Source organism: Chiloscyllium plagiosum, chromosome 13 (genome assembly GCF_004010195.1).
Source record: "Chiloscyllium plagiosum isolate BGI_BamShark_2017 chromosome 13, ASM401019v2, whole genome shotgun sequence".
In the NCBI taxonomy this organism is placed as follows: Eukaryota; Metazoa; Chordata; class Chondrichthyes; order Orectolobiformes; family Hemiscylliidae; genus Chiloscyllium; species Chiloscyllium plagiosum.
This window is the reverse complement of record NC_057722.1, coordinates 58749221-58777139: the sequence shown is the minus strand read 5'-3', so window position 1 is coordinate 58777139 and position 27919 is coordinate 58749221. Positions and strand designations below refer to the sequence as shown.

The following is a 27919-nucleotide window of genomic DNA, read 5'->3' as shown; positions in this document are numbered from 1 at the left end:
GAGGTGAGGGGAGGTGAGGGGAGGTGAGGGGAGGTGAGGGGAGGTGAGGGGAGGGGAGGGGAGGGGAGGGGAGGTGAGGGGAGATTAGGAAACTAGTGAAGTCGTTGTTGATGCAGTGTGGCTGAAGGGTCCCAAGGCAGAAGATGAGGCATGCTTCCTCCAGTGGTCAGGTGGCTTGGATTTGAGGGTGCAGGAGACCCAGTACTTGAATGTCCACGGCAGAATGGGAGGGAGAGTTGAAGTGGTTGGCCAGGGTCTGTGGGACTGTTTGGTGCCTGCCCAGAGATGTTCCCTGAAACATTGTGAGTTGGCATCCTGTCTCCCCAATGTAGAGACCAGATCGAGAACAATGGTGCTAGTGTAAATGTGGAAGATGTACTATTCCACATATACTATGAAGAAGCAGGCCCAGCTGGGGCCCATGCGGGTGCCCATAGCTACCCCTTCAGTCTGCGGGAAGTGGGAGGATTTAAAGGAGATGTTTTTGAGGGTGAGGACCAGCTCCGCCAATCGAATGAGCTTGTTGGTGGAGGAATTCTGTTTGGGCTGGCTGGAAAGGAAGAAACAAAAGGACTGAAGGTCCATGGTGAAGATGAGGCAAAAGTCATGCAGGTGGTGGAGGGCGTAGGTGGTGTCCCGAATGTATGCAGAGAGTTCCTGGACCAAGGGGGACAGGATGGTGTTGAGATGAGAGGATAGGTTCAATGGGGCAGGAGCAGGCAGAGACGATGGGTCAATCAGGACAGTCAGGTTTCTGGTTTTCGGGTAAGAGGTAGAAGCAGACAGTGCAGGGTTGGGGAACTATGAGGTTAGCGGCTGTGGATGGGAGATCCCCTGAGGTGAAGATGGTCTGGGAGATGATGGTTTGGTGATGGAAGGCAAAGTCGTGGTTTAGGGAGCAGTAGGAGGTGGTCTCAGAGTTGACGCCCAGCTTCAACGGTGTGGAGTATGCCAAACTAGCTCTGCACCTTCCTTGTCCGCTGGTTTAATGATAAGGTTGGAGTTGGAACAGAGGGAGTAGAGGACTGCGCCGTGCAAGGGTAAGAGGTTGGAGTGAGAGAGAGGGGTGGACAGGTTGAGGCTGTCAATGTCATGGTGGCAGTTGGAGATAAAAAGATAGAGGGAGCATAGCAGACCAGGATGGGGTGTCCAAGCGGATGGAATATGTTTGAGCTGGGAGATGGGGTCCTCGGAGGATGGGAAGGAGTCATGATTGAAAAGGTAAGCATGGTGCTGTCTAAGGAGAGAGTGAATTTTTGTTTTGCCATTTTTGATAATACACACTATTACAGTATGCCAGTGATAGTGCAGTGAATGTTGATGGGTACAGCACCAATCAAGCAAGTTGCCTTATCCAACTTGGTATAAATTTTGAGTGCTATTGGAGTTGCACTCATCCAGTAAAGTGGAGAGTATTTCATCCACTTCTGACCAGATAAGAGTCAGGAGATAAGTTGTGTGTGATATGATTTGTAGCCTGAGACCTGTTCCTGTGGCCACAATATTTATATGGTTGGTTCAATTCAGTTTCTGGTCTATGGTGACCCTTAGGATCTTTATAGTAGGAGTGGGATGGGGTGAGAGGGGTTCAGCACTAGTAATGCCATTGAATGTATAAGGATGGTGGTTAGATTGCCTCTTGTTGGAGACGGTCATTGCCTGGCACTTGTGTGCCCCATTGTTCCTTGCCACTTATCAGTGTAAACCTGGACATTTCATCTTGTTGCAGTTGGACATAGCTTTTGAATCCAAACCGTTGTGAATGGGGTTGAATATTATGCAATCATCAGTGAACATCCCACTTCTAATCTTATGACGGAGGGAAGGTCATGGATGAAACAGCTGACCATGGTTGGACCAAGGACACTACCCTGAGAGCTCTTGTGGTGCAGCGGTGACCTCCAGGCTAGAAGGCTCAGGTTCAATTCCCACCTGCTCCAGAGGTATGTAATAGCAACAATGAACAAGTTAATTAGAAAGCATCTGCCCTGAGAAACGCTTGCAGTAATGCCCTGGAGAGAAATGACTGACTTCTAACAAGCCTAACCACCTTCCTTTGTGCTAGGTAAAACTATAATAGCGGAGAGCTTTCCCCCTCATTGACTTCAGTTTTGCTCACACTCCTATCTCATCTCTGGAGTTCAGATTTTTTTGTCTGTGTTTGAACTAAGATTATAATGTAGTCAGGTGTGATTGCCAGTGTGCCTAAATTACAAAATTGTGAATTTATGGCCCAACTTTCTAAACCTCTCAACTTCTGGAAACAGTCTTCTTTTGACTACTCTCAGCCTTTTACTGATTGACGTCTTTTGCATAACTTCCTTCCATTGGAGGACTAAGCAAAGACTTGAACAAACCTGCATCAATTGCTATTATAATCAATAACGCTCGAATACAGATCTATTTGCATTGTCAATGGCTTAATTGCCTGGTGCTCCAATCTTTAAAAGATACATGTTTCGGATTTTAAGCCTAACAACAACTGACACGACCATTTGTCAGATTTATTTGGTTATGTTCTCTACATCTACAGTTGTATGAAACAGAAATGCTTTGCTATTCCACATAATTATTTTCTGATCTGGGAACAGGTCTGAGTTTATTCACTCTTCCTTAGTTCAGTTTCATTTACAAAGCAGACATATGATACTGCAATAATTCTCAACTCACTGACCAACAGAATGCCATCAATAAGTATAGGTGACAACACCTCCTCCATGATAATCCTCAACACCAGTGCCCTGCAAGGCTGCATGCTCAGCCCCCTACTATACTACTGATATGTACAAGAATGTGTAGGCAAATTCCGCACCAACTTCATTTACAAGTTTGCTGACACCACCGTTGTAGGTCAGATCTCAAACAACAAGGAGATGGTGCACAGGGAAGAGACGGGGTACAGAAGGGAGACAGAGTATTTAACAGCATGATGTAAAGACAACAATTTCTCCATCAATGTCAGCAAAATGAAAGAGCTGATCACTGACTTCAGGAAGTGGAGTGGAGGGCACGCTCCCATCAGCATCAATGGCGCTGAGGTATAGATGGCCAAAAGTGTCAAGTTCCTGGGAGTGACGATCACCAACAATCTGTCCTGGTCCATCCATGCTCTTGACACTATGGTCAAGAAAGCCCATCAATGCCTCTACTTCCTCAGGAGGCTAAGGAAATTCAGCAAGTTCATAAAGACTCCTACAATTTTGTTTAGATGCACCATAGAAAGAATCCTATCTGGAAGTGTCACAGCATGTTATGGCAACATTTCCTTCCAAGACTGAAAGAAACTAGAGAGTCGCGAACACAGTCCAGTCCAACATGCAAACCAGCCTCCCATATATTAAATTCAACTATACTTCCCACTGCATTAGGAAAGCAACCAACATAATACATAGGTTTTTTATACACATACAAACATACTCAAGAACAGCTTCTTCTCTGCCATTATCAGACCTTTGAATGGAGCTCTTTAATGTTAATCTCTCTCTGCACCTTCTTGGCAGGTGTAACATTGTACAGAGGAACCTCGATTATCCAAATATCAGATTATCTGAAGGAGATCTCAAGGTCCCGACAGAAACATTACGTGAAAGAGCTGTTTCAAACCTGATCGTGTCTTTTGTTTACAGTACACTGATTAAAAATCTCTGCCGAGAACATAGATGGGAGCCAAGGCGCCGTCTCCAAATGACTGACCTCCCGCCTTTTCTCCCTCTCTTCACTCTTTCCCTGGGGTTCTCCATAGGGGTGGACCCTACCCTTTCCCACATATTCTCTCTAACATTGTCCCGTACAGGGTGGGTGTGTGGGTGCACGTGTGTGGGCATGTCCATGCACGCGCGCTATTTGGAGACTTAGCCCAGAAAGGTAGTAGTCTTACACTTGGTGTCCAGTCCAGCTACGGTGTTCGGGGCAGTGTTGAGGGGCGGGCAGGGGGTGGTGTTGGCGGGAGTCTGGGGGATGGGCATGGGTCGGGGCCTCACGTGCACTGTGCTGCTGCTTAGTCTAAACGGGGAGCAGCCTTAATATAAACCTCTCGAGCCCCAGAGGAAAGGCATTAAATCAACTGACCGAATTATCAATTATCCAAACGAAATAGTGCCTGCCCATCTCGTTCGGATAATTGAGGTTCCCCTGTATTCTATACTCTGTTGATACACTTGAATTGTACGAACTGCCTGTATATCAAGAAAGACAACACTTCTCACTGTACTTCAAAATAGGTGGCAGTAATGAATCAAATCAAAATTCTGCACAGAAAGAACATTCATACTCCTTAACATAGAATCATTGAGTAGAATCCCGACAGTGTGGAAGCAGGCCATTCGGTCCATTGAGTCCACACCAACCCTCCAAACAGCATCCCACCCACCCCTCTATCCCTGTAAGCCTTCATTTCCCACGGCACATCCTTGGATACTATGGGTAATTTAGCATGACCAATCTACTTAAATTACACATCTTTGGATTATAGGAGGAAACCAGAGCACCCAGAGGAAACCCACGCAGACTTGGAGAGAAGGTGCAAACTCTACACAGACAGTTGCCCAAGGGTGGAATCGAACAGGAGTCCCTGGCACTCAGAGCTAGCAGTGCTAACCACTGAACCACTCTACCCCATGATAAGCCAAGTTTGGATGAAGTCAAATGGATAATGTAAAGCAACAAAGTAAAGGCAAAAATGGCAGTTCGGCAGTATTCCTTAAAATAAGGCATCGGTGCTCAGATATTGCACCATCAGCATCTCAGAAACTGAACTGGACTCAGCAAATAAATTGTTGCGGTTACAACAATGTCAACAGTTAGGAATCTTGCAGCAATAACCTGCCTCTTATCTCCAAATACAGGTCAGAAGTGTGATAAAATACTCACCAATTGCCTGGATGAGTGTAACTCCAATGACACTCAAGAAGCTTGATATCAGCCAGGTCAAAGCAGCCCACCTGATAGGCATCACATCCACAAACTTTCATGCCCTTTGTCACTGACATTCAATAGCAATGTGCATCATCCACAAAATGCACTGCAGAAATTCACTAAGACACTTTATTTAGCAGCTTCCAAACTCTCAACCACCACTCACTAAAAGGACAAGGACAGCGGATACATGGAGCACCACCAGTTGCACAGGTGCACATCCAAGCCATTCATCATTTTGATGAGGAAATAGGTTGTTGTTCAGTGTCACTGGGTCAAGATCCTACAACTATGACACTAGGGGTCTACCTATACCAAATGAACGAAAGTGGTACAAGAAAGCTGCTCACTACCATCTTGTCAATAGCAACTAGAGATGGACAAGGACAATAATGCTGGCCCAATCAGAATAATGGTTGGGGAGACAGCAGAATAGGAATAGACGTCCGATTTCCAGGGACCATGTCTTGCTCCCAAACACAACATCAGATTTCAATCCGGAGAGAGATACAGGAATCCCTCAGTGTCAAGGGGAAAGTGAATCTCTCCTGAACAAACTCATACACATCTCACTGTTTTTCGCTTGTGTAAAATCTCAATTTCATTCTCCCTCCCATGTACAATCTCACTATCTCCCTCTCTCTCAGCATTTGTCTTACATAATGTCAGTATCTCTTCCTCTTTAATACACAGTCTCATTCATACAGTGTCACCAACTCAGAGACAATCTCACTTGCTCTCGTACACAATCTCACTATCTCTCTCAAATGAGGTCTCTCTCTCTCTCTCCTCTTCATACACAATGTATCTCTCGGTCTCTCTCTCTTTCTCTCTGAGACACTATCTCGGTTTGGTTCTTGTGTCTAAATGAACGAAGGCAACTTGACGGAGAGGATGGGATTGGGGAATGGATCTCTGATCAGTCTTGATCATATTGAATGACAGAGTACGCATGAGGGGCCGAATGGCCTACACCTGCTCCTATCTTCTATGTTTCTATGTCATACCTCCAGAGTCACTGACAAGACCCACGTTGGGTGGGAGAGAAAGCTGTGGGGACAACCAAAGAGGCTGTGAACCGAAATGGACAGCTTCACTGAAAGGGGACGACATTGGCAGATGGAATATAAAGTGAAGAAATGTCCATGTGTAACAGAAATTTCCAAACTAACTCAGTGAGAGATTAAAATCCTGTTCCCTGCCCAGTGGACACTTCCAGACCCAGTGAGGTTTTGTCCCTGAGGGTGGGCAGGTTTCTGACTGGATATTATTACATTGCAACATGAAGGTACTGAGTGTAACAGTTTGCTACATCCCATTATATCAATTACTTTGCTGTCTCTGTTGTGTGAGTTATATTTAAAACATTGGCAGGTAGAATGTAATGTATTAGCACGTAATTTGCAGGAAGAATAGAAAAAGTAGAATGCTTCTGGTTAAAATGGTGAGAAATTCTTAAACATTATTGTCTGGGGGTTCAGCTGATCTTGTACAGAAATGTCAGAAAGTTAGCATGATGGCAGTGCTGGCAGATAGGAGGACAAGTAATACTTTGAGCATTCTTGACAGGGGATTGTGTTGGGAACATGAGCTTAACATGACAGGGAGGGTCTGGAAGGTCGAGGTTTCTGAAAGATGAGAGAGAAACAGAGTCACTCTCACAGTGGAAAGTGAGGTCTGCAGATGCTGGAGATCAGAGTCGATAGTGTGTTGCTGGAAAAGCACAGCAGGTCAGGCAGCATCCGGAATTCCTGAAGGGCTCCAGCTCAAAACGTCTATTTTCCCTGTCCTCGGATGCTGCCTGACCTGCTATGCTATTCCAGCAACATACCTTCGACACTCACAGTGACCAACAGTTAAGAAGGGACTGAGGGAGATTTGGATCAGGCCTAGCCACAGGATTCTCAGTTTGTGACAAATTCTGATCCAAGGCTGCAGATCTACAATTCAGTGGCGGAGCTATTTCAGGTTTTGTATATTTGAGCCTCTCAGATATTTGGAGCTTGGAAGGTAAGACAGACATTGCTGGAATCTGACAGTGATTTGCATTTTAGTGACCTCAAAGAGCTGTCTCCATTTCCTACCTCTGCAAGGATCTATAAATGGAAATGGCTTTTGACACATTGCCCCCTCTCCATTGCTGACAAATGAGTCAAGTCAGACAACATAGATTTGTTCACAGCCACCATTTTATATTAGCACAGCACTGACATTTGTTTTTCTCTATTATAAAGTCAGAGAGACTGGCAACATCAATACACAATACAAAACTCTGATGCAACTGCACTTGGAGTATTACACACAGTTCTGGTCACCGCATTATAGAAAGGTTGTGGTAGCTTTGGAAAGGGTTCAGAGAAGATTTGCTAGGATGTTGCCTGGTATGGAGGGAAGGTCTTACAAGGGAAGGCTGAGGGATTTGAGGTAGTTTTCGTCAGAGAAAGTGGTTGAGAGGTGACTTAATTGAGACATGTAAGATAATTAGAGGGTTAGATAGGTTGGACAATGAGAGCCTTTTTCCTCAGATGGCAATGGCTAGCACGAGGTAACATATCTTTAAATTGAGGGGTGATAGATATAGGACAGATGTCAGAGGTAGTTTCTTTACTCAGAGTAGTAGGGCTGTGGAATGCACTGCCTGCAACAGTAGTTGACTTGCCAATTTTAAGGGCATTTAAATGGTCATTGGATAGGCATATGGACAAGAATAGAATAGTGTAGGTTAGATGGGCTTCAGATTGGTTTCACAGGTTGGCGAAACATCAAGGGCCGAAGGGCATGTACTGTGCTGTAATGTTCTATGTTCTAATAGTGATAAAGTCATTGGAACAACATTCTAGAACCCCAGGACAACATTCTAAGGACATGGGTTCAAATCCCACCATGGCAAATGCTGAAATTCGAATTCATTATTGATCAGCAATAACATGATCATGTAACCAGTGTTGATTGTTGTAAAAACTCATCTGATTCAGTGAAAGGGAAAGAAATCTTAGGAGTTCTGAGGAAGGATAACTAGAACCAAAACGATAACTGATTTCTCTTCACAGATGCTGCCAGACCTGCTGAGCTGTTCTAGCAATTTCTGTTTTTGTTTCCTTCAGCAATGTGGTTGACTCTTAACTTTCCTCAGGTAAAATAGGGAAGGCAATGAATGTGTTTGTTTTTCCTCAAAGATTCAACCCCATGCACAAATAACAAAAACAGTGATGCCTCTCCCATCCAAATAAAGGTCTTGCAGTTTTCCCTCCCTCACTAATCACTGTTACTTAACTACAAGAAAATCATCCCTGCTCACCATCAAAACACTCCAATTTTTTAAAAGCCCAAAGTTCCTCTTATCCATCTCTACTCCAAGAACACTGCTACTATGTCAATTAGCAATACCTCAGTTTCCCATTACTGGCACTATTTTGCTAAATCTACCCTTATTTGGACTCTCTAGTTTTAACGGTCTTCTGTAATAGGACCAAAACAGTGTACAGTTCTCAACTGCAGTTTGACACAAATTGATCAAGAATCCATCACTGATGGGAAAAGATAATTCTGTCTGCCGCCCCCACGAACCCCCACCTCCACAAATGTTTCCTGATGTGCTGAATATTTCTTGCATTTTCTGCTTTTATTTCAGATTTCCACCATCTGCAGAGTTTTAGTTTTATCTATTTAGTTTTAGATAAATTAGCCAATACTTTTTTGTCGTGAGTTCAAGGCTCCTATTTAGAAAACAAAAAGCAATTTATTTGAAGTTTCATCTACCTATACTCTTGCATTTTGGAAATGTTAAATCAGAATCAGCAGGCTTCTATTCTTCCGCAATCATCAGTGTCTTCCTATAGAATATTTACCCCTATTCTCGGGTTTTCTCCAAAAATGTATTATTTTACAATTTCCCAATTAAATTTCATCTATTCTGTTCATCCATATTGCTAATTATGCCAAAGTGCATTGCTTTGTAAATTTGAACATCTGCTTATCTCCCAAGATGAGATGAAATATAACTCCACCCTAGAGGCAAAGAGACAACACCCTATCACCATCTGCTGCCCACCTTGACTTACCACTGCACCCAATCCCTCCACTTAACCCAGTCCCTCTCCCTTCTTACTCGCCATAGCCTTTTCACCCCTCTCTTCTCACTTCCTACACCACCTCCCCCTGCTTGTTTTACATGCTGTCTCTGCTACCCTCTCTCCTTTTTGCGTACACCAACTATTTCACTCACCCTGTGCTTGGTTCATTCTCAACTTTGGCCACCCTCTCATCACTTGCAACTTGCTCATTGGTTTTGCTTGTATTTTTTTAATAGGTGGTACAGTTATTTTAAAAATGTTAATTAGAGTCAAATATCATTTTGTTGACTGAACTGCTAGAGCAGTTACTTCTACAAGAGCAGTAACCCATTTCAAAATCATTGACAGCAATATGCATTTTAGACCAATGTTATCTGAGGTAAACTTACCGTCCATGTTGCAGACTTTGCTGTGCTGGACTGTTGGAATGAAACATCAAAGCCATGTGGACCTGGGTAATCTGTGTTTGAGGGGATGGCTGGCGATGGAGAGAGTGTTTCAAAGGTGGAGCTGGGCTGAGCATACGGTGAGGGTGCCGTGACATTGGGGGTGTGATCATTGTTATAGGGGCTGGTGGATGAAGATCCATTCTGTATCTGCTGCTCCATGCTGTTAAGGAGCCCCAGGTTTGTGTACTGAGGCTTAAAGGAAGAGGAGAGGAGAGGGGAGCGGGAGAGGAGAGGGGAGCGGGGAGAGAGGAGGGGAGCGGGGAGAGAGGAGGGACGAGGAGAGGAGGGACGAGGAGAGGAGGGACGAGGAGAGGAGGGACGAGGAGAGGAGGGACGAGGAGAGGAGGGACGAGGAGAGGAGGGACGAGGAGAGGAGGGACGAGGAGAGGAGGGACGAGGAGAGGAGGGACGAGGAGAGGAGGGACGAGGAGAGGAGGGACGAGGAGAGGAGGGACGAGGAGAGGAGGGACGAGGAGAGGAGGGACGAGGAGAGGAGGGACGAGGAGAGGAGGGACGAGGAGAGGAGGGACGAGGAGAGGAGGGACGAGGAGAGGAGGGACGAGGAGAGGAGGGACGAGGAGAGGAGGGACGAGGAGAGGAGGGACGAGGAGAGGAGGGACGAGGAGAGGAGGGACGAGGAGAGGAGGGACGAGGAGAGGAGGGACGAGGAGAGGAGGGACGAGGAGAGGAGGGACGAGGAGAGGAGGGACGAGGAGAGGAGGGACGAGGAGAGGAGGGACGAGGAGAGGAGGGACGAGGAGAGGAGGGACGAGGAGAGGAGGGACGAGGAGAGGAGGGACGAGGAGAGGAGGGACGAGGAGAGGAGGGACGAGGAGAGGAGGGACGAGGAGAGGAGGGACGAGGAGAGGAGGGACGAGGAGAGGAGGGACGAGGAGAGGAGGGACGAGGAGAGGAGGGACGAGGAGAGGAGGGACGAGGAGAGGAGGGACGAGGAGAGGAGGGACGAGGAGAGGAGGGACGAGGAGAGGAGGGACGAGGAGAGGAGGGACGAGGAGAGGAGGGACGAGGAGAGGAGGGACGAGGAGAGGAGGGACGAGGAGAGGAGGGACGAGGAGAGGAGGGACGAGGAGAGGAGGGACGAGGAGAGGAGGGACGAGGAGAGGAGGGACGAGGAGAGGAGGGACGAGGAGAGGAGGGACGAGGAGAGGAGGGACGAGGAGAGGAGGGACGAGGAGAGGAGGGACGAGGAGAGGAGGGACGAGGAGAGGAGGGACGAGGAGAGGAGGGACGAGGAGAGGAGGGACGAGGAGAGGAGGGACGAGGAGAGGAGGGACGAGGAGAGGAGGGACGAGGAGAGGAGGGACGAGGAGAGGAGGGACGAGGAGAGGAGGGACGAGGAGAGGAGGGAGAAGACAGACAGACACATACATACAGAGAGAGACAGGGGAGCGGTGGGGGCAAGAGAAAAAGAGAAAGAGAGAGAGAGAGAGAGAGAGAGATTAAAAAAATAAGTTAGCGACATTGAAAATAATGAAGCTCAAACATTGTGGTAATGAATTACATTGCACATTTCATTACAGTTTTTGCACTGAATGACCATGTCAAGGAGATGTTCCAACTATAATGACCACAATTTCTGAGTCTTCAATCACAAAAAATGTTTTGTTGAAAAAGGATTACCCCTACCAGGGCACATCAGCCATGTCTATTGAAGACTAGAACCTGCATTCAAGGGACTGCATGGAATATACCGACAACTAACTTTGTACTTTAGCTACTTTAACAGTCAGTTAAAATTTTACTAGCCTTAATCATACAAAAAGCAAAATCTATTTTCTATCTCATCCGGATTCTTAGTGTCAACCAAATTCACTAAAATTGCAATCAGATTTTATTCAACAGATGCATTGACCACCTAGTCCAATTCCCAGAGACACTGCCCTCAACCATTCTCATTCCACACTAAGAAATTTCCCTATACAATTCCATTCAAAAACTGAAAACACCATCCCCACCCAGTCCTAGTCATCCCCACTGGAAATGCACTGTCCTCGCCCAGGCCTATTCCTTACTGAGATACTAGCCTCATCCACTCCCATCACTGGGGGGAGACATACCCACCCAGTTTTATCACACCACTGCAGGGGACACAATACCCTACTGACCCTCCAGAATTGATATCTGGTTTTCTTATTGATGTCACTGATTTTAAAAGTGCGCAGATTTACTTATTTATTTATTCTGGATCCAACTAGGAAGGTGGGTTTGATCCAGCCAGGTGTCTAGCAAGGACATTTCAAAGGGAAGTAAAGAGTCAACCATTTTAGTGTGAGACTGAATTCACAGACAAGCCCTGAGTGGATAAGAATGGCAAGTTATCCTCCCTAAAAGTAATGCTGGTTCTGTTTTAACCACATCAATCAGATAGTACACCCTAGGCGCTGCAGTTCATTTACCCCGAGTAGTAGTAATAGAGTATGTCAGATTAACATATCTCAAGGACTGCATTAGATCAGATTAATATGCCCCAGAGGCTGTAGTGAATCAGGTCAGTATACCGCAACAAATGCAGTAAATCGGACTGATATGCCACAAGGAGTGCAAAAAAATCAGATTAACATACTTCAAGTTTAAACAGAAATTATGCAGTACAGCATTAAATTGCAATGGTCAACTGCTTCATGTACCTATGATAAAGTCAGTTTCTCATGATTAAAAATTCAAAACATTTATGAATTTATAGGCACAACAGTGTGAAAATCAGCTCAATTACAGCTTCCTTTTTCACAATCCAATTAAACTACTGTCAATTTTATTAATTAAGCACTTCTCTGTCCAGTAAAGTAATTTATTTCAGTGATACTATAGCATTCCTAGAATTGTACACTGTTATAATTCCAGCTGATGTTATCATCGAGAAAGTCAGATCCCAGAATGAACATCTGGTTTGATCAATTTCTATGATCAAATTGCCTTGCCAGTCTTCCACAAACATAAGCATACAACTCAAAATTTGATTTTAAGGACAAAAAATGGGGTTTATTTATTTGCACATGGAGGATAGCATCACTAACATTTATTGGGTCATCATTTATTGCCCATCCTTAATTGCCTTGAATTGATTGACATTCTGGACCATTTCAGAGGGCAGTTAACAATCAACCACATTGCTGTAAAGATGACAGATTTCCTTTCTTAAAGGCATCAGTGGACCAGATGGATTTTTACAACAATCAGCACTGATTTTTTTTCATAGAAATCAAATTCCACCATCTGCCATGTTGAGATTCAAACCGATGTCCCCAGAATATTTTGTTTTGAAGAAGGGTCAACTGACTTGAAGTGTTAAATCTGTTTTCTCTCCACAGATGCTGCCAGACCTGCTGAATTTCTCCAGCAATTTCTGTTTTTTGTCTCCAGGACATTAGTCTGATATTTTTGGTTTCTAGCCCAGTGATGTTACCATTGCACAGGGGCTTCCCTAAATTAAGACCATCACTTTAGAAGTTACACAAAAAACAGAAAAATTACCCTATTAAATCTGTAGGTCTGACTTAACTGCTTTTTCTTGGGTCCAGCTCTGAGGGATTGAAAGCCTCTTTTGAAAATTCACATTACCGAGAGTACAAACCAATCTTGTTTCTAAGTAAATACGCCTGGACTGGAGTCACAACTAAATGCTTTTACAAAGACGACTTATTTCCTTAATAGCCCTGAGCAATCTCCTATAACAGAAACTATACTTGGCACTTGACTTCAATCAGACCCTCCTCGAATTAACCAAAAGTGGGGTTTTTCTAAGGTAAAGTCAGTTCTTGATTGTTCTAAACTCCAAAGCAACCTAATATCTTTCAATGATTTCACTTTCTTGTTCTAAATCCCCACAATATAAATTATCTTCCATTAACACTCCAGGGCTCTGTGTTGACACCTGCTCTTCAACATATGCTGGTTTATATCATAGTCCTGGAAAAGCTGACCTAATTATTAAACCCCTTCATAAAAGTAGACCAACACCTGTATACCATATATCTATATGTATACACTTTCCATCACACCTTACCCAAAGAAGAATGAAAATATATCTTTGAGACATCTTAATTTCTCATCAAAAATTCATTTTAACACTATTGCTATGTCACATTAACATCATGTCAGGCAGTGTCAGAGGAGCAGAAGAATCGACGTTTCGGGCATAAGCCCTTCATCTGGAATGCCCGAAACGTCGATTCTCCTGCTCCTTGGATGCTGCCTGACCTGTGCTTTTTCAGCACCACACTTTCGACTCTGATCTCCAGCATCTGCAGTCCTCACTTTCTCTTATGTCACATTAACAGTAGTAAAATATTAACATAAAATATGTAAAATATGATTGCTATAAAACTTAAGTCCATTTGTATGACAGCACTCCATTTTCTACGTGTGTTCTTAATAAAGCATCTACTGTAACATTTCCTTTTCGATGCACCTGAACAATCCTTACATTGCATGGCCGGAGGATTAAGATCTACTGAAACAACAGCAAGATTTTCTCCCGAAACGGCTTCCAAAAAAAAATCAAAGGATTGTGCTATGTATAAATAACATTTCTTACATATTGCTGGTGATAAACAATTTGGAATGACATAGAGCTAACATAAGATGATATGGTCTTCTTCACCAAATATTCTGGTTGACATGCAGTTAACTTCTTCAAAATTTGACTGACAACCCATTTGATTCCCATCTTGTTGGTTTGTAGTAAAACAGCACCCATACCATTGTCACTGGCATCAACAGACAGTTTGAATTGCTTCTCATAATTTGGCACTGCTAAAATTAGTGCAATTGTCAGCATAGCTTTCAAGTTGACAGAGGTATTCTGCAAGTCTTACATCCATTCAAATTTTCTGCCTTTAATTCATCCTGGGTTTTATACTTTTTGTTTTGAAGATTTGGCAACCTTTTGAGTGAGGTAAAAACAATAACTGCAGATGCTGGAAACCAGATTCTGGATCAGTGGTACTGGAAGAGCACAGCAATTCAGGCAGCATCCAACGAGCAGCGAAATCGACGTTTTGGGCAAAAGCCCTTCATCAGGAATAAAGGCAGAGAGCCTGAAGCGTGGAGAGATAAGCTATGGGAGGGTGGGGGTGGGAGAGAGTAGCATAGAGTTGCAGTGGGAGAGGGACTCCCTGACATTCTTGTAGAGAGAGGAGGAAAACTTCTTCAAGGCAGGCATCCCCACCCCCACTCTCCCCTAGCTTATCTCTCCACGCTTCAGGCTCTCTGCCTTTATTCCTGATGAAGGGCTTTTGCCTGAAACGTCGATTTCGCTGCTCATTGGATGCTGCCTGAATTGCTGTGCTCTTCCAGCACCACTGATCCAGAACCTTTTGAGTGATTTTGCTCAAGCCGAGCTTATATTGCAATTCCATTCTCTGCTAGTGATTTGAGACAGTTCTAAATAAGGGAACATAAATATCGTTTTGTAACAATTCTCTCTACCTCCTCAGCACCTCTCAAGTTGAGCCAAACTGTAATAGCCTCAGTGTTCCACGACAACCCTCAGTTAGGTTTACTGAGCACTCATGCTTCATCATCTGATTTGACCCATGATCTAGGTCAGACCCAGACGCCATAATTTATTTTTCCTCCCATGAACTCATCTAGTTTGATCACATGGGGCTCTGCGGTACATAAGGGTGCTACAGCAGAGTGGTATCCATGTTACCCACAAATAGCACCTTTACCTCCTGTGGAAAATGAAGTTTTGGTTTACAATATGCACTTTGTTCCAATGACAGCCTCCATCCCATATCCATATCTGTTTGCACTCTACTTCAACTCATTTGCTGCTGAAATCAATCATTTCTTTGCCACCTACTGACTCAAATAATTTCACTATTCCAGTAATTTCCTTGGTAAATGTTATTTTAATCAAAACACTACCAGCTGTAGACCAGTCCTTACAAGTTTCCACTCATCCATCATCCATTCCCTTATTGATCTACATTGCTTCTTTAGGTCCCCAAAATCAGAACTCTCATCTTACTGTTTAAATTCCACCATGACCTTAGTCCTGTTCACCACTGTCATCTTCCCATGCACCCAAACATCGTGCATTCTCTCAAATCTTTTTTTTTGGTTTACTGCTTTGCCAGGTCATTGATGGCCGTACCTTTATCCATCACAATCCCACACTCTGGAATTCCCTCCATAAACTTCCTTCCCACTTCCTTTAATCTCCTACTTAAATTCTACATCTTTCACCATGTTTAAGTCACTTCTGCAAATATCTTCTTTGCCTTACTGTCCACTTGTAGTTGATCGCACCTTTGTAGAGCACCTTAGAATATTTTACATCATTAAAGTTGACAGATAAATGCAAGTTGTTATTGAACATTTCCTTTCACCCTCAGATTGTTTCATAAGTTCTGATCACTGCTGTTGCAGTAAAGCTGGTTTTAGAGACTACAAAACTTAGACAGATATGCTAAAAGAAAATTACTGAAACAAAAGAAAAAAATCCATAAAGATTACAAATTCTATCCAGGAGTCAAGTGACAGTTGGAGAAATAAGCCAGCAGCAGTGTTGGAGTGAAGCAACTCACCACTTGTTGATTGCATCAAATTTGAACCAACATATAATTGTTTACATTGCCTTCTTTGGACATGAAAAAATGTGGAAGACTTTTAGTATAAAATGTGCAGAGCAATGGATTTAAATTTGATCACAAGTCCCATTCCAGAAACCTGAGCACATAATCAAGACACTTCAGTTCAGTGCCAAGGGAGTGCTCCAGTGTTGCAGGTGTCTTCTGTCAGATGAGACATTGAATTGAAGTCTTCTTGGTTTCTCAAATAGATGTAAAAGATCCCGCTAGTCTCTTTGAAGCAAAGCAGGGAGGTTATCCCGTGCTCTGTCCAATATTAATGCTCTAACAAACATGTGTTTGGTATTACACTGCAATTTTTGTGTGAGTTTGTACTGTGCAATGTGGTTATACATCTCCTACATTATAAAAGCCTCTTACAGTTCATTGACGGTAAAGTTCTACAGGAGATCCTAAAAGGCAAGATAGAAATACAAGTCTTACCTTGTTTATGTAAATGGCATATAAAAATATTTTAATTTTAGCATTGCTTGAGTTTATAATAGTTCCAAATGTGTATCATTAGAAAAGTCTTGCTGATACCACTGTCTCGCAACAATGATCCTGAAGACTTGTTTGTATCTAGTTGAGTACAACTGTATTGTCCTGTACAGTAAATCCTGAAATTACTTTAGGGAAACAAGTTTGAGAATTCATAACTTCATTGAATTTATAATTTCTAGATCTAGTTTATTATCAATACTTGGAATAATTACTCTACCATAATTGTGAAGTTGCTAAAATGGAGAGAAGGATTATAAAGAACGTAAAGGTCGTGGTCAAGGCCTTATGCTTAACTCCCAATTAGGAATAAACTTAACATTAAATCAAATTATATTACATACAATGCCAGAGTGAATCCACTGCAAGTTTTGAAACTCCACAACATACAAACTTAGGAACTACATTTTAATAACAGTGACCAACTTAAAAATACTAATGCTTCAAATGAAAGAAAAATTTGAATTTTATAGCATGCCTTTTACAACCTTCGGGTACTTCAAGTGTATTTCAGCCAATGAAGTACCATTGAATTGCGGATACAGCTGTAATAATAGGTTCTACAGCAGCCAATCTAAATACAGCAGGGTCCTACAAACACAACATGAGAATGAGCAGAAAAACAATTTAGTGATAATGATTAATATATGGAAATGGTGATGAAATATTGATTGGGATTTAGGGAACAACAATCCTGCTCTTCTTCTAAATAGAGGCAATATTAGTAGCAAATGGAATTTAATCCATAAAAGAGAGGGGATGCATTTTGGGAGGTCTAAGAAGGCAAGCAGTATATGATAAGTGATAAAATCCTAGGAAATAGAAGATCGCGGAACTTGGCGTACATGTCTATAGATCCTTGAAGGCCATTGGACAGGTAGATAAGATGGTTAAGGCGGCATATGAGATACTTGCTTTCACTAGTCAATGCATTGAATACAGAGTAGGGATGCAATAATCTAACTGTGTAAGATGTTAGTTATGTCATACCTGTAGAACTGTGTGCAGTTCTGGTCAGTGACTTACAGAAATGATGTGATTGCACCATAGAGGGTACAAAGGAGACTCACCACAATATTACCTGGGCTAAAGCATTTCAGCCATGAGGACAGACTAGTATTAGATTACACCAAGGTTATTTTCCTTAAAACAGAGAAGGCTAAGCATTCAAGATGTGCAACATTATGAGGAACACAGATAGAAAGAACTATTTTCCGTTAATAGAGGGGACAATAACCAGAGGCCACAGATTTGAGAATGGGCAAGAGATTTAGAGTGGATTTAAAGGAGAATTATTTTCTTCCAGAAGGTGGTGGGTATCTGGAACATCCTGGGTGGGAGAAGCAGGAAACTCCACAACATACAAGTAGTATGTGCATGATCACATGACTTGCCAAAACCATGCAAGGCTATGGAAAATTGGTTTAAGAGTAGATAGATGCTTGATTATTGGGTAGACATAATGGGTTAAAGGGTCTCTTTTAAGGTTGTACAGCTCGAGTATCTTTGGATATTTTAAAGCCATCTGAGACAGCAGGGGCCTCTGTTTAATACAAAATACAGTGCACTTGTCAGTACAGCATCCCCATTGTATCTAACTGGATGTGTCAGCACTGATTTTCTACGCAAGTTCCTGCGACAGTATCATTTTGAGTTGTGATTCGCATTTATTTAAGACTCATTCCTAACTCTTTACTGTGAAAAGCACAGACCAAGTAACAACTATTTTCCAATCTTCATAACAGTCAGTCAGTGAACAGTGGAGCATAATACGAACCGTTGAGAGATGCTTCAAGGATAACACTAATGCCCAAAGTTCTGAGTTGAGATTAGAAATCAGACTGAGACAAGTCTGGTTCAATTTTCAACTCTTGTTCAAAATTTTTAAAGGAATAGCATACATTACTCTTCAATTGTTAATTCTGCACAATCTATGCACAGTTCAAAAATTGACTGCTTCATCCACCGTAACTGAAGGGAGCTGTGTAGGTTTATGACAGCAAATATAGAGTAGAACAAGCAGAATGTATAAGCCAATTAGCATTATTTTCAACACAGATTTTTCCGTGCAGATTTGAACCAGTCTGATGTCAATGAAATATGTAATTTTCTATCAAAGAAATGAATTTGCTCCTTACCCTCTAGTTGCACAGTAAGGGCATGCATTAAACAGAAAACAAAAGTGATGTCACCTAACATTGACCACAAGCTCAATCATAAAACAACAAGACATAACAGCAGAAATTAGGCCATTCAGCCCATCGAATCTGCTCCACCATTCATCATGGCTGATAAGATTCTCAAATCCATTTTTTTGCTTTCTCCCCATAACCTTAGGTCCTTGATTGTCAAGGAGATCAATCTAGCTTAGTCTTAAATATACTCAATGGCCTGGCCTCCATAGGCTTCTGTGGCCATTAATTTCATGGATTCATTATTCTCTGGCTGGAGAAATTTCTCCTCATCTCTATCCTAAATGGTCTTCCCTTTGCTCTAAGGCTGTGCCCTTGAGTCCTAGACCCTCCTGCTGATGGAAACATTTTCTCAACGTCAATTCTGTCCAGGCTGTTCAGTATTCTATAAGTTTCAATTAGATACCCCCTCATCCTTTTAAACTCCATCGAGTTTAGATGCTAAGTCCTCAAACATTCCTCATATGTTAAACCTATCATTCCTGGGATCATTCTCCTGAACCACCACAGACCCGCTCCAGGCCAGTACATCCTTCCTGAAGAATGGGTCCAAAGTTGCACGCAATACTCTAAATATTGTCTGGCCACAGCTTTATAAAGCCTCAAAAGTACATCCTTGCTTTTATATTCTAGTTGTCTGAAAACAAATGGTAATATTATATTTGCCTTCCTAATCACTGACTCAATCTGCAAGTTTACCTTAAGAGAATCCTGGACTAGGACTCTAGTCCCTTTGCACTTTAGACTTCTGAATTTTCTCCCCATTTAGAAAATAGTGTTTCTATTCTTCCTACCAAAGTGCATGACCTCATACTTTGCCATGTTGTACTCTATCTGCCACTTCTTTGTCCATTCTCCTAACTTGTCTAAATCCTCCTGCAGCCGCCCCCCCTCCCACCCCCAATACTACCTGTCCCTCTGCCTATCTTTTGCATCATCTGCAAACTTAGCCAGAATGCCCTCAATCCCTTCATCTAGATCATTAATGTATAAACTGAAAAGTTGTGGCCCCAACAGCAAGCGTTGCAGAACACCACTAGTTACTGATCAAATAGGTATGCTTTATGGAGTAGTCTAAGAAAAAGAAAAACATTGATTTTAGGGACAGGTCATATTGATTTCAGAAAGTTAGGACAGTGCCAAGAATGTTGATGGTTTCTACTTCAGGATAGGAAGTGGATTTATTTCACAAATCTGATATATTAAATCCATGTTCTCCATGAATACATTATTTACAATCCACATCTCCATCACCCTCAATTACCTTATATGTAGTTAGACTTGATAGTTATTCCGCAGTTTTCCACAGTCAGTCCTTGGACTAATCTCCAATAAAACCATTGTAAATCTCAGCAAGCTACTGTATACATTTAATACCATCATGCTCATTGCAATGCACACATTCCTCAGATGGCTGCGGTCTCCAGTCACTCTCCAAACACACATTAATCTGTCTTCAACGATCGTAACTTTAAGTGCCTGTGCAGCTGTCGTCTTTGCATTACCTCAGCAGGTGGTGAACTTTCAGCTACAGAAACACCTTTAAAGAGGACAATATGCCTTAGAAGCACCACCCAAAAGGGCAGAGTCAGCAGCGAGGAACAGGCTGGACTGCACTGTGGCAAGTTAAACGGTCAGTTTTAAAAAGGGAGTGGGAGTTGGAAATATTCTTTATTAAACTGTAGTTAATCCTTTCAAAGCCACGTGTTGTCTGACAGCTAAACAATTAATTTAATATACTGCAGGTGCTAAAAGGAATCCTACTAAATCTGCTGAGAGAGATAAGATTACTTTCCCCTTCAGTGTTCAATGAGACTTTTTAAAAACTTCATTATTTGGGATAGAGGTGGAGTCAATATTTCAGGATCAAATTTCTGAAATATAAATGGAAGATGCATCCACAATCCTACTGCAAACAACTTACGTAATTGCAGGAAGGTATTCTCCCATTTGCTATTTCACTAGACCAGAAGCTGAAATATCTTTTAATGAAGGGAATCCTGGTAACTAGCCCATGGGATATTGGTGTTTATAGCACAGCCAATGACACAAGTAACAATTTGGGTGCATACATCAGGTCAGGGAAAGAAACAAGGATTGCAGATCAAAAAAAACAAAAATATTTTTGCAATGTAATGATTGAGGTTCAAAGAACAGACATCACCAATTGCTGGCACAGATTCTGTTAATAATTAGAATCATTTGTAGGAATAGCTTTATAATGTAGCATGGTACTTTTTTTTGTCATTTCTCAATCAGCATTATACCCCCTCAGAATTTTATTCACCTTTTGCCTCAAAAAATTCTCTTGATTAATATTCTGATACTGATTAAGCTGGATTGCAGGTAGCAAGGGAACAACATACTTGATCTCATCCTTACCAATCTTCCAGCTGTAGATGCACTGTCCATGACTGCATCAATAAAAGTGATCACCGCACAGTCCTGGTGGAGACAGCCCTTTTGGAGACAAAAGTCCTACTCGTTCATTGAGAATACCCTGCATCGAGTTATGTGGCACCATCTCTGTGATAAATGGTACAGACTTTGAATAGATCTAGCAACTGAAGACTGGGCATCCATGAAGTGCTATGAGCTATCAACAGAATTGTACTCCAACATAATCTGCAACATCATGGCCCTGCACATCTCCTTCTCAACCATTACCATCAAGCCAAAGGATTAACCCTGGTTCAATTGAGTAACACAGGAGGGCATGTCAGGAGCAGCAATAAGGACACACCTGAAAATGAGGTGTCAACCTGGTGAAGCTAATGAACAGGACTACTTGCGTGCCAAACAGAATAAGCAGCAAGAGAGAGTCAGAGCTAAGCAATCATACAACCAAGAGGATCAGATATAAACACTGCAAGTCCTGCCACATTTAGTCTTGAATGGTGGTGCACAATTAGACAACTCACTGGAGAAGGTGGCTTCACAAATATCCCCATCCTCAATGATGGAAGAGCCCAGCACATCAGTCCAAACATCAGGTTGAAACATTTGCAGCAATCTTCAGTCAGAATTGTTCACTGGCTGATCCATCTCGGCCTCCTCCAGTGGACCCCAACGTCACAGATGCCAATCTTCAGCCAATTCAATGACCCTACATGATATCAAGAAATGATTGAAAACACTGGATACCGCCAAGACTATTGGCAATGACAACACTCCAACAATAGTACTGAAGACTTAGGTTTCAGAACTTGAAGTTTCCTTAGCTGCGTTCTTCCAGCACAGTTACAGCACTAGCATCTAGCCAATAATGTGGAATGTTGCCCAGGTTTGTCCTGTACATGAAAAGCAGAACAAATTTAACCTAGCCAATTACGGTCCATCAGTCCACTCTCGACCACTAGTACAGTGACGAAAGGCGTCATCAACAGTGCTATCAAGCAGCATATAGTCAACAATTGCCTGCTCAGTGACACCCAGTTTCGGTTCCACCAAAGTTACTCAACATTTGACTTCACAACCCTTTATTCAAGCATGGACAAAAGAGCTGAAGGCAACAGTGATAGCCTTTGACATCAAGGCTGTATTTGACCAAATGGGGCATCAATGAGCCCTAGAAAAAGTAATATCAATGGCCATCAGGGAGCAAAGTTTCCTCTGGTTGGAGTCATCCTACCATGGAGATCGTGTTTATTGGAGGTCAGTCACCTCAGCTCCAGGAAATCTCTGCAGGAGCTCCTCAGGATAGTGAACTGGACCCAACCACTTCAGCTACCTCATCAATGACCTTCCCTCCATAATAAGGTCAGAAGTGGGGATGTTCACTGATGATTGTGCAATGTTCAGCACCATTCGCGACTCCTCAGATAATGAAACAGCCCAACTTTAAATGCAAAAAGATCCAGACAATATCCTGGCTTGGGCTGACAAGTGGCAAGCAACATTCATGCCATACATATGCCAGGCAATGACCATCTCTAACAAGAGACAATCTAATCACCAACTCTTGAGACTCTGTTACCATCACTAAATCTCCTTCTATCAATATTACAACTGGCCAGAAACTCAACTGGACTCACTACAAACACAGTGGTCACAAGAGCAGGTCAGAAGCTAGGAAGCGAGTAACTCACCTCCTGACTCCCTAAAACCTGCAATCATCTACAAGACAAGTCAGGAGTGCAATGGAACACTCCCCACTTTCCTGGATGGGGGCAGCTCCAACAACACAAGAATAATGGATAAAGAAGTCTGCCTGATTGGCATCACATATATAAACATCCATTTCTTCCACCAGCAACACTCAGTAGCAGAAATTCACCAATGATCCTTAGACAGCATATTTGAAACTCATGACCACTCCTATCTATAAGGACGAGAGTAGCAGATACATGAGAACACCATCACCTATAAGTACCTTCAAGCCACTCATCATTCTGACTTGAAAATATATCGCCATTCCTTCAATATCACAGAGTCAAAACCCTGGAATTCTGTCCCTAACCTCATTGTGGGTCAATTTAAAGCACGTGGACTCCAGCGGTTCAAGAAAGCAGCTTAGAATCACCTTCTCAAGAGCAACTAGTGACGGACAATAAATGATGACAGACATGCAGTGTCCCTGTCTCACAAGAAAATAAAACATTCAATTCCACTCATTCCTGATGAAGGGCTTATGCTTGAAATATCAATTCTCCTGCTCCTGACCTGCTGTGCTTTTCCAGCACCATACTCTCAATTCAATTCCAATAGCTAATCTATTCAGATGCAATGAAATTCATTAATTCAGAACAAGGTAATAAGAAGAAACAATTTATTCCTCTAAGCCTATTCCACCATTCAACAAGACAATGAAGAATTCCATAAATCTACCTTTGCCGAATGAACCATCTATCAATATCAGTTTTAAAATTAGCAACTGCTCCAAGTCAATGGTCTTTACAGCAGTGTGTTTGAAATCTTTGCAACTTTTTTTTGTAAACCTGATGTCCTGAACATTAATTAGCAGAATAAAACATCCGGGGATAAATATCAGTTTTCCTGAATATCTTTGAAGCTAATCTGTGAAGCATTTTTGAACATTCCAAGGACCTCAATCCTTCATATCTATAATTGCAAGATTCCACTTTTTTGCAATAATTTTGGAGTACTGTGTACACTTTCGGTCACCTTGCTACTGGAAGGATATAATTAAATTGGAGAGAGTGCAGACAAGAATTACAAGGATATTATTGGGACTGGGGGGGTTTGAGTTATAAGGAGAGGGTGGGACTGTTTTGACTGGAGCGTAGGAGGTTGAAGGGTGACCTTATAGGTGTTATAAAATCATGAGAGGCACAGATGTGGTGAATAGCAAAGGATGGGGGGAGTTCAAAACTAGAGGAAATATTTTTAAAGCGAGAAGAGAAAGATTTAAAAGGCAGCCGAGAGGCAACATTTTCATACAGACGGTGGTTTATATGTGGAATGAACTGCCAGAGGAAGTGACAGGCACAGTTGCAACATTTAAAAGACATTTGGACAGATACTTGAATGGGGAAGGTTGACAGGGATATGGGTCAAACATGCAGATGGGACTAGTTTATTTGGGAAACCTGATTGCTACGGACAGGTTGGACCAAAGGGTCTGTTTCCATGCAGTATGACTCCATGACTTATCTTTTCCAGCCATTTTCTATGCCAGATTTCCTTCACAGCTTGAGGTTCTCTCTTTTGTAGCCATTCCTTGAAGCATGGAAATCAAAATTGGGATTTCCAGTGTGAAAGTAAGAGGTCAAAAATGATCTCATGTAACAAATGACAGAACTTGAATACTTCAAGCAAAGTTTTCTGAAGTTCCATGAAAGGGAGTCTGGCAAATGTTCGGATCTTCCAAAAGGCCAAATATTATTGCTGTGCCAGCATCACCCATAGGTGGGGCTTTAAGCTCCCAATTGGTGGTCCTGTAGAGAAAGAACCACCCCTGAATTAATGAACACCTTGCTTTTTGACAGAAAACAAATTTACACCAACTCCAAAGACACTTGTAATGTGCATGTCAGCAATTTTAAAACCACTTGAGTGATTAAATAACATGACACACCTTCCTTCTCATATAGTAAATGCAACTGCATTATGTCATGCACTACTGAAGAGATTCAAATCTTAAAAATTCTCACACCCATCAACCAAATTATATTGTACTTAATTTAAAAAAAATCTCAACATCATTGTTATGAAGAAATCAAAAGACGAGCCAAAGCTTTAATCCCCAAGGCTCCACGGTCATTTAGAGTTGCCGGCACCCAGTTAGTGACTCTTGCCAGTTCACAGCGGACAAACAAAAGATTCGATGGCAAGAAAGTGCCCTTCCTTGGAAGAGTAGCAGCGCAGTGATTAAAACCAATCTAGAGACGTGCACTGCCTGAGGCAAAATTATGAAGCAGCACAGAAGTCAGGAAGCTGTCAGAATTCAGGGACTGGCTTTCTTGCTGTTGCTAGAATCATTGCAAAAACTCGATGAGCAACTCAAACTGGTGTGACATAGAACCATATAGGGTAGGGAAGTCATAAGCTTGCTATCTTGCCTGTGATAAGTTAACATGGAGCATAGGAATTGCTGGATAAGAAAAGGCTAAGCTCAACACGCTGAACGGCATGAAATAATGCTCATGGATCAATTTCTGTCAATGAATCTACAACCGATTCAGTAGTGGACAGTGTTAGCCACTTGTTCCTCTAAAATATGCGCCACTCACCACACGCTATGACACAAGTTATTCATGTGTGGACCTCAAAATATTTCTGAAGTAAATAAATCAAAACAATGTACAAGGTCTTCCAGCAAGTCAACACTAAGTATTCCCATGATTTCTAAGGAACTCTGACCACTTGGTCACTGAAATATAATTCTACCTGAAGAAAGCTCGCCTTTGGTACTGCAAATGGATGAACATCTACAATTTAGACTCTCACACTGAAGCTTAGTATTTGTATGAGGCTGGATGGATGAAAGTAAATGAATCTGGAGTGCAGTGAGACAAATGAATTTTTAAGTGTCCATCCTTAACATGAATAATCACAGAAAAAATGAAGTTGAACTGGTAAAGATTTATAAGGATGTTGCCAGAGTTGGAGGATTTGAGCTATAGGGAGAGGCTGAATAGGCTGTGGCTGTTTTCCCTGGAGCATCGAAGGCTGGAGAGCGACCTCACGGAGGTTTATAAGATCATGAGGAACATGGATAGGATAAATAGACAAAGTCTTTTACCTGGGGTGGAGGAGTCCAGAACCAGAGGGCATAGGTTTAGGGTAAGAGGGGAAAGATATAAAAAGGATCTAAGGGGCAAAGTTTTCACGCAGAGGGTGATGCATGTATGGAATGAGCTGCCAGAAGAACTGGTGGAGGCTGGTACAATTGCAACATTTAAAAGGCATGTGGATGGGTATATGAATAGGAAGGGTTTAGAGGGATATAGGCTAAGTGCTGGCAAACGGTTCTAGATTAGGTTGGGATATCTGGTCAGTGTGGAGGAGTTTGACCAAAGGGTCTGCTTCCATGCTGTACATCTCTAAGACTCTAATTATATTAGACTTCTCAATTCAGAGCAAATCCAACTATCCCAACAAGAGGTGCAATTCTGTGACTATATACTAGTCATTCTTATACTGCAGGAAAAGATAGAGATCACGCAATAAAAATGAGACCATCAAGAGTGTCAACCTGAAACCTTTGGTGGGTACCCAACTTGTATTCATTATGTTTGCAGATGGTAAGAAGCTAATAAGTGATTGAGATTAGAGCTGGTGCTTCAGATAGAAAATAGAATCTGCAAAGATGGCCCTGTGCAAGTCAATGGTGCTCGTAGATACACTTTGTCCAGAGGCAAAGTTCAAATCAGACAGGTCACTGCCTTAAAAATAAAAGGACATGTGAATCAATTTAACTCTTTGTGGGCTACACTGCAAAACATCAGGAGAATTTCAGATAATCCAAGGTGATTATCACAATGTTCAACAAGCTCAATTAAAACTGGTATCAGTGAATTTTTAAAAATTATATACAAAGGTACTTTTAGGTCAAGATGATTAGTCATTATCGTAAAAAGAACAGGGGTTGCATTTTTGTGGATTTTGGCAAATAACATTCACTTCATTCTTTTATTCTTGGACCAGACAGACAGCACAATTAATCCCATTTCAGACCAAATACATCACAAAAACCTTGGCCAAATCTTAAAAACAAAAGGTGCATTGACACAAACAGTATGGAAATCTTCCACATGTGATGTGTGTCATCATAGCTCTTTGGTTTTGATCACTTGCAATTATTTTTACACATATAACAAGTGCTTTTAACATTAGGAATTGCAGAGTCGATGAGACTAACAGATCAACCTTCTTTGGAAATTGGGTCAAAGCCTCTCCAATTTATTTTAAACAGATTTATTTTTTGTGAAGTTCTTTAGTTGGAATTAGATTTGAAACTAGTGTTAAGCATGACTTTGTACCTTCATTGCCCTACCTTGAATTTTTGGATGTAACAGATTCATTTTTCTCAACAGCCAGCAGCCACTGATTACGTAAGTGCTCCGTTTCATTCTCTTCCCATTTATGTTCCACACTCTCAGCTGTGCCAAACGTTCACTATCTAGATTGTCTGACTTAATTTTTTGCAAAGATTCTTGGATATTGTCAACTTTCAAGTGGTTATCATTCCGGTATATCCTGGGTCACTTCCATTACAACAACTGTGGCATGCAACAAAAACATACTACTACTGTGCCTTGAGATGCACAATTCAGAGGAGAAGACCAAAACATATAACACAGCTTAAGTAAAATTGAATATCTGGAATAATTTCAGCCTAAGAAATAGACTTAGTCAACCTACAGAACAAGGTGGCCTCAGGCTGAATAACAATCACTTTTAAGTCTAACCACCTGTCCCATGAATCATTCTACACTCTACACCCAGGATTAAAAACAAAACAAGAAAACTCTTCGGTCAGACTGAGACCATACAGAATTTTTCTGGACATTAAAAAAAAAGGAAAATCACAATTCACAATGTATAATAGAATGCATTACATTTATTAAGAGAAACTGTAGAGTCAAATTCTTAAAACATTTCATGGTGCTAAACACCATTATTGATTCATTATGCAAATCTGAATGTTCACAAACAATAGAACTTCCATGAATGAAAAAGCAGATTCACTAGAATATAAGTAAACCAAAACCAAAAAGAAAAATGGAATT

General features: G+C 42.0%; 1 protein-coding gene across 10 annotated transcripts in view; it reads right to left on the bottom strand.

Annotated features, from left to right (window-relative positions):
• Positions 1-27919, bottom strand: part of tp63 (tumor protein p63) — a 296932-nt gene that overhangs the window by 76363 nt on the left and 192650 nt on the right. For 8 of the 10 annotated variants that reach the window (XM_043702548.1, XM_043702550.1, XM_043702557.1 and 5 more), the window contains one exon: positions 9377-9628. In XM_043702548.1, coding sequence (XP_043558483.1) covers positions 9377-9628 — 252 coding nt within the window. The remainder of the gene's footprint in view (positions 1-9376; positions 9629-27919) is intronic. The other 2 variants (XM_043702549.1, XM_043702556.1) reach the window with 1 other exon arrangement.